This window comes from Anabrus simplex, chromosome X, assembly GCF_040414725.1.
Source record: "Anabrus simplex isolate iqAnaSimp1 chromosome X, ASM4041472v1, whole genome shotgun sequence".
NCBI classification, from domain to species: domain Eukaryota; kingdom Metazoa; phylum Arthropoda; class Insecta; order Orthoptera; family Tettigoniidae; genus Anabrus; species Anabrus simplex.
This window is the reverse complement of record NC_090279.1, coordinates 104,310,076-104,323,500: the sequence shown is the minus strand read 5'-3', so window position 1 is coordinate 104,323,500 and position 13,425 is coordinate 104,310,076. Positions and strand designations below refer to the sequence as shown.

The following is a 13,425-nucleotide window of genomic DNA, read 5'->3' as shown; positions in this document are numbered from 1 at the left end:
CCTTCTTTCATGCATAACTACCACCAAAACACGGTAACATAAAGAATTGTCATGTATTGGAAAGGTGGTTTTTATTAATGTACCGTATTTATTCGAATAATCCCTTCACCCTCATTTTAGGAAAGCTCATTTTGAAAAAAAAAAAAAAAAAAAAAAAAAAACTAAAATTCCTTCCATCGAAAGAGTAATGTAGGCATAAACAAATATTTCGTATCACTCCGCAAGGTCCAGGTGGTCTTTACGCAAATATGGACATGTAAATTTATGGATATAGCTGCTTTGCCTGAGATGATAAAAAGACATTATCACTGCTATGAAATATATTTTCCATGAAAATGAGCAAGTAGGCCTTCTTACATGACAGGTATTTCATTAATCTGAACTTGCAATAGGCTCGAGTCCCTGTAGATGGGAAGATTCGTTGTCTCTTGCATCACTAGAATCCTCTCCTAAATTACTTACAAGTTCGTCACACTCAACGTCTAAAACACTTTTCACAGTCTCTTTTTACTGGACAGTAACACGACTGGTGGTGGGTAATTCTTTTCGTGCAATGTAAACACTTGAAATAGACACACCGGCAAAATCTGATGTTAGTTTTGCGATACAGTAAAACCTTGTTAATTCGAAGTCTTTGTAATACAGAAATTGGACTTCCAATTACGTGATTTTGAATTAACAGCCATCTTGTAATTCAGAAATGCCAACCCTGATTTTCCGCGTGCTGCCTGCTACATGAGTGGTGGTGGTGGTGGTGGTGGCAACCATCCTCTATATAACACTCATCAGATGGAAAAATGGAAGGGGTCTGACACTTCGAAAAATGAAGGTATCAGCCAAAGAAAGACAAGGGTCACGAAGGGCGTGAAAATGACAGACTCCCTAGCCCTCGCAAACCTAATAGCATCCTGGTCGGAAAAGAACAAGAGTTGACCAAGAGAGGTCGGATATGATAGAAAGTGAGGAGCTTGGCACAAGTAAGTGTAAGCCCCGTGGTCGCCAACCCAGTTCAGAGCTGCTGGTGCCCCTTTTAGTCACCTCTTACGACAGGCAGGGGATACCGTGGGTGTTATTCTACCACCCCCACCCACAGGGGGACCTGCTAAGTGATATTGTGGCGTTCCTAGAAACGCCAAATACAAAAGAATTACGACTTCACTCTATTTTCAACTATGAAACACACACTGAAGTGAGTGAAAGTGCGGAAAGCTACCCCTGAGCATTCCAAAAGACGTGTTCTAACGTGACGCGGAGAAATTTTGAATTTAAATTACTCTGTAAAATATGGTAGGCCCTACTATAAAAAATAAAAAAAAGGTAAAGTCAGTTTAGAATTAAAAGTCTGAATTGTTTTCCATTTAAATATGACATATGAGGACAGTTTTCTTCCATCTACGGTTGCACAAAGCATAACTGTACACTCGGCATCGAAAACTAGGTGAGCCAGGAGCGTGTTGGCAACCTTGACACAAATAAAAACCTGCACCCCAATTTCGTGAATCAAAATTTTTAAAAAAGTATGCGAGAAATATTCGCATAAATACGGTTATAACTTCTTATTACGCTGATTTGTACCGCGGAACACGTGTTTCATTGGCACGGAAATTGCATCTTCCTGTATGCACGCTGAATACACTTGTGAAAAACAGAGGAAGCATTATATCAAGTGCTTCAGAATGCGGACCGAAAAGGAAGTATGCCTCATACTGCAAATACAAGAAAATGGAAAAAATTGTAAAAAGTTGGTTCGAAGAGCTGCAAGCATTCCAATTGAAGGTGTGCTCTTACAGGAAAAGGTGCTTAAAGTGGCAAACATTCTTGCCATTGAAAATTTCAGCACGTCCAATGGCTGGATCGACCGATTTAGGAAAAAGTGTAACTTTTTTTTTCTAGGGGCTTTACGTCGCACCGACACAGATAGGTCTTATGGCGACGATGGGATAGGAAAGGCCTAGGAGTTGGAAGGAAGCGGCCGTGGCCTTAATTAAGGTACAGCCCCAGCATTTGCCTGGTGTGAAAATGGGAAACCACAGAAAACCATCTTCAGGGCTGCCGATAGTGGGATTCGAACCTACTATCTCCCGGATGCAAGCTTACAGCCGCGCGCCTCTACGCGCACGGCCAACTCGCCCGGTAAAGTGTAACCTAACCTATAAAACTGTTTGTGGAGAATGTAATGCAGTTAGTGATGAAATTGTGGAAGAATGGATTGATAGAAGATTGCAGGAGCTGACCAAGGAACATTTTTAACTTGGATGAAACCGGACTGTTTTCCAGTGTGTTGCCCAGCAAGACTTGGGTATTCACAGGAGATAAATGCCCTGGTGGGAAACAGCAAGATGAGGCTCACAGTGATGAGAAGCTCCACCCCTTTGTGATAATTTAAAAAGCCTCGTTGCTTCAAGAATGGGCGATCATTACCTACTGCCTACGACGCCAACCATAAAGCTTGGATGACCTCAGATCTTTTCAGACAGCAGTTAATTCCTCTGGATTCAAAAATGGGTGTACAAAATAGGCAGACCCTTCTTTTCATCGACCATTGTCCCGCGCATCCCGTGGATGTTAATTTGAGGAATGTGTAGTTAGAATTTCTGCTTGCTAATTGCACAAGCAAGCTACAACCTATGGATTTAGGGGTTATTCGCTCCTTTAAGTCACTTTATAGGAAGAACCTGGTGCAGCGAATTTTATTCTATATGGATGCTGGAATCAATCCTGGATGCGCTTCACTTCATTGCAAAGTCTTGGAAACTAATGGAAACAAGAGAGGTCCACCTATTCAATACCATATAATGTTATAAGAAAAATGATAGCATTTTATTATACTCGGTACTGGTGTGCATCGACATCAGCCAAAAATAAGAGAAGTATACATAGACAAGGTTACAATAAACAATGCATAAAGTATACACAAATTTTACAAAACTGGATCCATAAACATTAACCTATGACCTAAACTTAAAAAATAGCACCAACTGTCTTAAAACTTTGAATGTACGTCCTCTTGATAAAAGTCCTCTGAATCTAAAAATATTAAACCATGTGCGGACAAAAACCAATGTTTCACTATCATAAAAGTCCAATTTTAATTTTGTAAGAACATGTGTAACGGGTTTTCTTGCTAAACATTCACAGAGTATTAGAGTAACCAGTGCAAGAATTAAGAAACCATTTTTCTATTGGTTAAAAATTGCTGTCATTAAAATAACACAACCAGTCAAAAGACGTAACTTCTTATTTTGCGTGACGAAACATACGTCTTCTCTAAGTATTAGATAACAAGATCTTTTTAATGACAAATGTTGGCGGACGCCGTGTTTCCAGGGTACTGTTCTCGGTTCAAATTAGGACCTGAAGCAAATAAAAAAGAAAAGAATGTCAAGAAAGGCTTTTTTTTAAAAATCTTGTCGTAAAAGAATGCTTTCATTGATAGAATTGTTAACAAGTTTAAGTACCGTCCTAATACCACCCTTTCGAGAGAAAAACCCAAAGTTAATAATTTTCTGACTTTTACCTTTACAAATAAAATACACGGCATCACCAACATCTTCAAAAAACATAACACTAAGATTTCTTGCAGAACTAATAATTGACATCCAGCAGTAAGTAAATTAATTCAGGCTTTACAAATTCACACAATATTACACTTCTATTGAAATCTAACTCACTTCATTCATTTTGGCTTACAGACTTTACCAGCCTTAAAAAAAGGGAAAGGAACCACCACAGTCTTACGGCATTTGATGGGAGAAAACTCCAGAAGTTAGGCCAGAACTGAATCATACATATATTCCATAATTTAACACGTATCAAGCTTATATTGATCCATTTCACAGTTATACAAATGGAACCTATAAAGTTCAACATTCGACATATATAAGAAAAGGCAAATTATGGAAATATAACGCAAGAATCAAGGCAAACACGTTTCAGTGTCACTAAACACACTGACTATATTACTAGACATTCAAGTTTTTAAAAACTTCTGTAGTAAATGATAAGCATTCAATTTAATAGACATTTATGTTTTATACAATACATAATCAACATAATATGAAACTTGTAATTTTATGCAAGAAGGAACTGACATTTAATCATTAGGTTTAAAAGCCAACCATACACGGCATATTCAAACATTATCAATATCTGATGTTATACAAGACAAATTGTTATAATATTTTACCACATAACAATGCAAGATCCAAGCAATAAGTATTTTAGACTTTAAAGTACAATGATTAGACTTTAAAGTACATTAGTGTGTTTATGTAAAAAAAATATTTTATAGAGGTCAACACGCATTTATATTTTGCCTAAAATAATATCACTCCAGCAATAAGGTATAAAGATGTAACATGATATTTTATTATAATTATCACACAAGCTTTATTTATCAAATTTTACTGATAGTCTATTCACGATTGTACATAAGTATAAAAGGGTTTCGATTCAACAGAATAAGCAATACTTAAGATATGTGCTTAATCAACCCAAGGATGCATTCTGTCAGCCCAAGGGCATGTATATAATAGACAAAGTTTTGTAATTTTAATTTTTAATTTTAACACAACGCTTAGAAATTTGTAAGTTTTTAGATAAGTTTTCACTGAAAAATTATGAAACAATACATCATGAAGGTCTTTCAGAGGTTTAAGATAGAAATGCAAATGTGATTCTGATATAGCTGAGGATGACCTATGAAGGGTCGAAACCGGTCCTAGATTGTAATAGTTTACAAGAAAATAAATGTATTGATTAGGTGGAATTTTTCTTTCCTTTTATGAAGATTGGTAAATGTCAATACGGAAAATGAAATTCATAAATCAAGGAACTAATAATAGAAGTATTGACATCCTGCATAACTCCACTTCATTAAATAGAAATAATGTTTTTCATAGTTCTGGAGTATACAGATTATGCTGCAATGACTGCAGCAGTTCTTATTTTGGACAAACAGGACGTAACTTTAAAATCAGATACACGGAACACGTTAATGCCATTAGGTACAATAGGTTTTCGGCAATGGGGCAGCATATGAAAGATCTTCAACATAATTTTACTAGCATTGATCAGGATCTCACAGTTTTACAGGTTATTAATAAAAGTACTTTGCTTGACATCACTGAGAGCTGTTTTATTCACCTGGATCAATATTTTAATGCTGGTTTGAATCTTAATAATATTTCTGAGAAACCAAGAGTATTGTTCGATTTCTTGATAGTGTTCTTCAGACTTAGAAAAGCTTCCAATAGCAAATTAGTTTTTCATAGCATACAAAAAATGTTCTCACGCCACGCCCTCTCGCCGCATTGCCCTGCATAATTCCCCTCCCTCTTCCCTCCTTCCTTCATTGCCAATGGCTGTGGGCCCCCTCCTACTCCTCAGTGCCTCCCTTGTTCTGCTTCCCCCTCCCTTCCCCACAACGCGGGTGCATTGGTCACGGTGTCTTGCGACTCTCAATGTCTTCCCTAACACCTATTAACACATAATATATATGCTCCCAGAGGTGACTCTTATTCACGTAAATTTTTATGACAAGATTTTAAAAAAAAGCCTTTCTTGACATTCTTTTCTTTTTTATTTGCTTCAGGTCCTAATATGAACCGAGAACAGTACCCTGAAAACACGGCGTCCGCCAAAATTTTTCATTAAAAAGATCTTGTTATCTAATACTTAAAGAAAGCTAGAGAAGACATATGTTTCATCACGCAAAATAAGAAGTCTGACTGGTTGTGTTATTTTAATGACAGCCATTTTTAACCAATAGAAAAATGGTTTCTTAATTCTTGCACCTTCAGAGGACTTTTATCAAGAGGACGTACATTCATAGTTTTAAGACAGTTGGTGCTATTTTTTAAGTTTAGGTCGTAGGTTAATGTTTATGGATCCCGTTTTGTAAAATTTGTGTATACTTTATGCATTGTTTATTGTAACCTTGTCTGTGTATACTTTTCTTATTTTTGGCTGATGTCGATGCACACCAGTACCGAGTATAATAAAATGCTATAATTTTTCTTATAACGTTATATGGTATTGAATAGGTGGACCTCTCTTGTTTCCATTAGATTCTCGGTTCAATACGGAATAAAGATGAAGTTTTTAAACTTGAAAGTCTTGGAAAGCCATGAAGCAGACCACCATCTCAAATTGTTTGTTGAAAGCAGGATTTTTCACGAATCATGCCGAATCTCAGCTGCCAGAAGAAGAGGAAGAAGAAGAAGGCCTGCTAGCCAATGTATGGAGAATGTTGCAGTCAGACTGCACTACTGAAGATTTTCTTCGGGTAGATGATTCTGTGATCACTGCAGAGGAAAGAAGTGTGGAGGAGTTGGTTGCTGAGCAAACACCAGTAACAGTGATGAAGCAGAGGAAGACAGTGAAGTGATGCCTACCAGTTCTGATGCAAGTGCAGCAGTGGATGTTTTACGCAGGTATGTCATCTGTAGAGAGGGGGGGGGGGTGAAAATAATTTTCATAACCTTTATGAGCTTGAAAAACATTTTTTTGTTACTTGTGTTACGCACAGATATGTTTTATGGCGACGATGGGAGGCCTAGGAAGTGGAAGAAACGGCCGTGGCCTTAATTAAGGTACAGCCCCGGCATTTGCCTGGTGTGAAAATTGGAAACCACGGAAAACCATCTTCAGGGCTGCCGACAGTGAGGCTCGAACCCACTATCTCCCGATTACTGGATATTGGCCGCACTTAAGCGAGTGCAGCTATCGAGCTCGGTGCTTGAAAAACAAATAGAGGTCACAAGAAATAAGAAGTGTAAACAGAGATCGATTCTGGACTATTTAGGCAGGAAGCAGTGATTGCGTAGTTGTCCATCTGGAATAAATTTGTGGTAATGTTGTAAATACAGGCACAATAGTTGAAAAAAAAAAAAAATGTTTCATTCAGAGAAAATATTGCATCTTAGATAATTCTGTAGCCACTCTAAGAAAGTAACTACTGTATATTAAAAGAATATATTACACTAATTTTTAACCACCTACCGGTAACCTCGTCCTGGGCCAAGGATGAGCAGTTTAGTCAAGAGTTAATACAGTACAGTAATGAACTTACATGGACCCTTATTAAATTGTGATTGAAATACTCTATCAATTAATAATATGTTTCACGTAACATTTTCCAAAGCAGTTTCATATATACCTGTACAAGTTGTTTCTCCCCTTTTACACCAGTATTCCTTGGTCCCTTGAAAAGGGAAAAAGAGAGGTAATACTGCACGTTCAAATTTCAGTTTTGAATAAATCACATTATTCTTTACTTAACACACGAGTTCATTTCCTGCACATTCCATACCATTCGATTTGTATTTGCGGTATATTTGTTATGGCAAAACAGCCCCATCAATATGAGGAGAATCCCACAACTGTACTGTACTGCCACAGTGTAGGAGCGCTAGTCTGACTGCCGCAATGGTACATGCGGCAAGGATCTCTTCTGAAAGTAACTGAAAAATGTATTTTCTTAGTCCTAATGACAAAGACTGGTGGTGGTATACAAACAAGGGACACATTTTGGATAGAAAGGTGTGCAGTATGTTTGGGGCTTTGCCAGTATAACTGGTTTTGGCATCGGTTGGCTTTGAACCTGTCACAACAAACTAGTCGGAATGAGACATAGAAGATGATGTTTAAATGGCTCGGCAAACAGCAGAATGTCCTCAATGAGCTTACCATGGACAAGAACACTTCAGCATCAACTTAGTGCATTAATTAAGTAAACTGTGGACTAGCCATTGTTTGTTCATCTCATTCGCAAGACAAAACCAAAGGAATCATTTGACTAACAACATGTGCATATGATAATGGAACTGTAAAAGAACAGACCCATACACAACACCCCCTACAGTAGAAAATCACTGAGTGGTGCTGGATTGGGATGTACAGTAGAACCTCAATAATTCGAAATCGGTTAATTCAAAATCCCGCCCAATTCGAAGAAGCTCTCGTTCCCGGAAACATGAGATACAGTTTAGCATGTATTTTAATTGTTTAATTCGAAATACGGATAATTCGTAATTCGAAGTACAATGTCGGCCCCATTACCGAAATTCAGGCTTTTAATTTGAAACTGCCTTTACATTTTCAAACAATAGTATGTTACAGAGTAATTTCAACTCAAAATTTATCCGCTCTGCATCATAATAGAACGCGCATTCCGGAACGTGGAAGGTTAGCTTTCCGCACTTACACTCACTTCGGTGGGTCTACAGTGCGCTTCATGATTGCTACGTTGAATGAAATCGGAACTCTTGTGTGTTCAACCTTTTAAGGAACACCGTAATATCACGCAACATGCAGTGTGCGGGAAAATAGAATCCGCGAACACTGGCGATGCCGACAGTTGACCAAAAAGCGTGGCAAATATAATAAATTCGTAGGCACCGAACGATATTGACATTGCCGGTGAAACTGCATTGCTTTACTTTAATGCGAGCCCAAACGGTCTTATGGTTTTAAAGGAGAAATTGCCAGCCGGAAAATCGTACAGTGTGAGGGATGGGGGTCACAGTAGTGCATTGCAATGCACATGGGAGCGAGCATAGATTTGCCCTCGTCTTTGAATCGTGCTTTTCTTCTTTCTTTCGTTGCGTGAGGTTATGTTTACCAGTGAGATATCCGAGTGCATTATTTGAATACTGTAAACGCACCTTCTTGGATACATTTTGGAAATAGTTCTCTTTTCATGCATTTGAAAGGTATACACTGTGAATCAAGGTTAAATGCATGCAGTAACGGGCCTTAGAATATTCTGTAACGCAGCAAGGGTTGGTACTTCTGAATTGCGAATTGGCGGTTAATTCGAAATCACGTAATTCGAAGTTCGATTTTTGAGTCCTAACGACTTCGAATTAACGAGGTTTTACTGTATAGGCTTAAACATATTCAAAGAACTTAATTTATGCACACTTCGTTTTAATATTGCATGTACTGTATGTGTAGTCATTGAAAAACATAACAGACGTGTGTTCCTTCCATTTAATGTTCTATCACAATTATTCACCTTCCAAGTAGATTGTTTCTGAGAAAAGTTCCTGATTTAATATTGCCGATACAGAGAAGATAGCACTTGCAATTCAAATCCCAACACAATACACCAGATTATGGAAGTTGTACTGTGACTAGTGCCTCGACAAAGTGCAGAGCATTCCATTATTGCTCATCAGTGCATGGACTTTATGGCAACTGATTGAGTGTAAACATGTGTATTTTATGATCCAGTCCTGCAGCTAGTTCAAAACAACTCCAGAGCTATCTGATGGTGAGGTAGCCCAAGGCTAGAAAGCCTGTCACTCACTCAGTAGGCCAAGACATCAAAACTGTAGCCACCCATGGGATTTTAATTTTGGTTTTTTCTAGTTAGGGGTATAAATTTTTTCTACAAATACCAGGCAGAAAATCCCAATATTTTCACATCTTATTATAATATCCCTACTGCACCATTGTTAGGCAAGTGCCCAGATTTATTAAGTAGCTTCAAATCTGAACAATTATAAACTGCTTCACATTGAATTTGTAGAAAATATGATTTTTCTGAAAGTTAACATTATTTGTTATCAATATGAATACAGCAATGCCTTCTGAACACCTGTCGTATTCAGCCTTGCAATATAAATGGGTAGCTGAAACAAACATGAAGTGAACAACACTAAGAGTGAAGAGGGACCTCCAAGACTCGACAGTAATGGAAATATAAGTCAAGTGAGACAGGATAAACACGACAACACATCAATGTGGGAAGAAAGAACCTCTCCTCAAGAGGATGGGCGTCAACACTCGCCAAGAAGGCACCTCGAGAGATGTGAGCCTATCTACTCTTCCCACTGTACCAGGCACAGCAAGGAAACAAGTAACAAGTCTGTTGGTAACAAACTAAATTCACAAAGACTCTGCGTCCTGAAGACATCAAGAAATATACCAACGATAACTATAATATAAAAGAGCAAAACCTATAAACAGTCAAGCAAATACAGAACTTGAATATTTCGGACTGGTACAAATTTTATTCTTGACGGAATGATCAAGAGATGTTTCACATCCCTTCTTTTTAAGTATCCGGTATAAAGACGCAACAAGTGGGGGCTATTTCTTGAGTATCCGTGCCATGTCCTTGTTCTGCTTCTGGATGCTCATGTCCGCCTTCTCTGCCTTCGTGTGGATGTTCTCCAGGAGATCGTTCTGAGAGTCTATCTCCTCGCCGAGGGCCGTGGCGAACCCCTTCAGACGAGTCACTGAGCCCAGCATCTCATCCAGATTCTTGTTGAGGACGGCTTGAACATCGGAGGTTTGAGGCTGACTGTAGGAAGGTTCCTCTGCCAGTCCTCGAATCTTCATACCTGCAACAGAAAAAACAACACTGAACATCAACTTTCTAGGAAGTCATTCACCACCCAATGAAGGAAACTCAGTTCGGCAACGGACATGCCTGGTTTTCTTACACAAAGGAACAGTGACTGCAATTAAAAAGACATTGGTTTTGTAATGAAAAAACAATTACAATATACAATATTCAGCAAAAGCGAAGGAAAAGGAGACACGCTGGTGGAATGAAAAGGTGAAGGAGGTTGTTAAACAGAACAAGGAAGCGTCGCAAGAATGGAATAGAATTAGGAAAGAAGGAAGTAAGATTAACTATCAGGAAATTGAAAGTAAGTGTAAAAAAGTGGTAAATGACATCATCTCCCGGGTACTGTTGGGAGAGATTCCCACAAGAGTTGGAAAACAACGTAAATGGTGGAAAAAAGATTGACAAAAAATAAGAGAAAAGAAAAACTCTACACAAAACAAGAGAGTGGAAGAGAGTGCAGACCTAGGAGATAAAGAATAGGTGGAAAGTTTATTTTAATGAACTTCTGAATGTGAGAGAAGATGCAGAAGATGGTAAATGAGAATGATTCAGAAATGGAGAGTGATACTGCAGTGGCAGAGGTGGAAATGGCTGTTAAGCAAATGGAAACAGGAAAAGCAGCAGGGACGGATGAAATGATAACGGCAGTAGGACCTATTGGTTATATAGGCTGCTAAAGCAAGTACCTGATGACTCGAGTATTTGATGATGATGACTGTTGTTTAAAGGGCCTAACATCTAGAGATGGAATGAAAAGACTTACATACATTATCATTATAGACTGTTATGCCTTTCAACGTTCAGTCTGCAAGCCTCTGAGAATTTACTAAACGTCGCCACAATCCTCGATTTGCAACTAGTGTTGTGGCCTCATTTAGTTCTATACCTCTTATCTTTAAATCGTTAGAAACCGAGTCTAACATTCGTCGTCTTGGTCTACCTCTACTTCTCTTACCCTCCATAACAGAGTCCATTATTCTCCTAGGTAACCTATCCTCCTCCATTCGCCTCACACGACCCCACCACCAAAGCCGGTTTATGCATACAGCTTCATCCATCGAGTTCATTCTTAATTAGCCTTTATCTCCTCATTCCGAATACCCTCCTGCGATTGTTCCCACCTGTTTGTACCAGCAATCATTCTTGCTACTTTCATGTCTGTTACCTCTAACTCATGAATAAGATATTCTGAGTCTGCCCAGCTTTCGCTCCCGTAAAGCAAAGTTGGTCTGAAAACAGACCGATGTGAGCTGACTTCCTTCTTACAGAATACTGCTGATCGCAACTGCGAGCTCACTGCATTCGCTTTACGACAACTTGATTCAATCTCACTTACTATATTACCGTCCTGGGAGAACACACAACCTAAATACCTGAAATTATTGACCTGTTCTAGCTTTGTATCACCAATCTGACATTCAATTCTGTTGAATTTCTTACCTACTGACATCAATTTAGTCTTCGAGAGGCTAATTTTCATACCATACTCATTGCACCTATTTTCAAGTTCCAAGATATTAGACTGCAGGCTTTCGGCACAGTCTGCCATTAAGACCAAGTCGTCAGCATAGGCCAGACTGCTTACTACATTTCCACCTAATTGAATCCCTCCCTGCCATTTTATACCTTTCAACAGATGATCCATGTAAACTACGAACAGCAAAGGTGAAAGATAACAGCCTTGTCTAACCTCTGTAAGTACCCTGAACCAAGAACTCATTCTACCATCAATTCTCACTGAAGCCCAATTGTCAACATAAATGCCTTTGATTGATTCTAATAATCTACCTTTAATTCCATAGTCCCCCAATATGGCGAACATCCTTTCCCTCGGAACCCTGTCATATGCTTTCTCTAGATCTACGAAACATAAACACAACTGCCTATTCCTCTTGTAGCATTTTTCAATTACCTGGAGCAAACTGAAAATCTGATCCTGACAGCCTCTCTGTGGTCTGAAACCACACTGGGTTTCATCCAGCTTCCTCTCAACGACTGATGGCACCCTCCATTTCAAGATACCAGTGAATACTTTGCCTGGTATACTAATCAATGAGATACCTCGATAATTCTTGCAATTCTTCCTGTTCTTGCTTATAGATAGGTGCAATTACTGCGTTTGTCCAATCTGAAGGTACCTTACCAACACTCCATGCTAATTTTACTACTCTATGAAGCCATTTCATTCCTGCCTGCCCACTATACTTCACCATTTCAGGTCTAATTTCATCTATTCCTGCTGCCTTATGACAGTGGAGTTTATTTACTATCCTTTCCACTTCCTCAAGCATAATTTCACCAACATCATTTTCCTCCTCCCCATGAGCTTGGCTGTTTGCAACACCACCAGGATGATTTCCTTTTACAATGAGAAGATGTTCAAAATATTCCCTCCACCTCTCCAGTGATTCCCTGGGATCTATTATGAGTTCACCTGAATTACTCAAAACACTGTTCATTTCCTTTTTCCCTCCCTTCCTAAGATTCTTTATTACTGTCCAGAAAGATTTCCCTGCTGCTTGACCTAGCCTTTCCAGGTTATTACCAAAATCTTCCCATGACTTCTTTTTGGATTCAACAACTATTTGTTTCGCTCTGTTTCTTTCATCTACGTACAAATCCCTGTCAGCCTCGGCCCTTGTTTGTAGCCATTTTTGATAAGCCTTCTTTTTATGTTTACAGGCTGCTCTCACTTCATCATTCCACCAACATGTTCACCTTTTCCCATCTTTACACACAGTTGTTCCTAGGCATTCCCTTGCTGTTTCTATTACAGCATCCCTGTATGCCACCCATTCACTTTCTATATCCTGAACCTGCTTACTGTCTACTGTTCAAAACTTCTCACTAATCATATCCATGTACTTCTAATTTCCTCGTCCTGGAGATTTTCTACCCTCATTCGTTTGCAGACAGATTTCACTTTCTCTACCCTAGGCCTAGAGATACTTAGTTCACTACAGATCAGAAAGTGGTCTGTATCATCGAAAAATCTGCGAAAAACTCGTACATTCCTAACAGATTTCCTGAATTTAAAGTCTGTTAAGATATAGTCTATTATG

General features: G+C 38.7%; 1 protein-coding gene across 1 annotated transcript in view; it reads right to left on the bottom strand.

The window, feature by feature from the left end:
* Positions 1-2,798: 2,798 nt before the first annotated feature.
* The window catches only part of Snap29 (Synaptosomal-associated protein 29kDa), an 85,739-nt gene continuing 75,112 nt past the window's right edge, over positions 2,799-13,425 (bottom strand). The window contains exon 4 of the mRNA XM_067158972.2: positions 2,799-10,352. Coding sequence (XP_067015073.2) covers positions 10,099-10,352 — 254 coding nt within the window. The 3' untranslated portion in view covers positions 2,799-10,098. The remainder of the gene's footprint in view (positions 10,353-13,425) is intronic.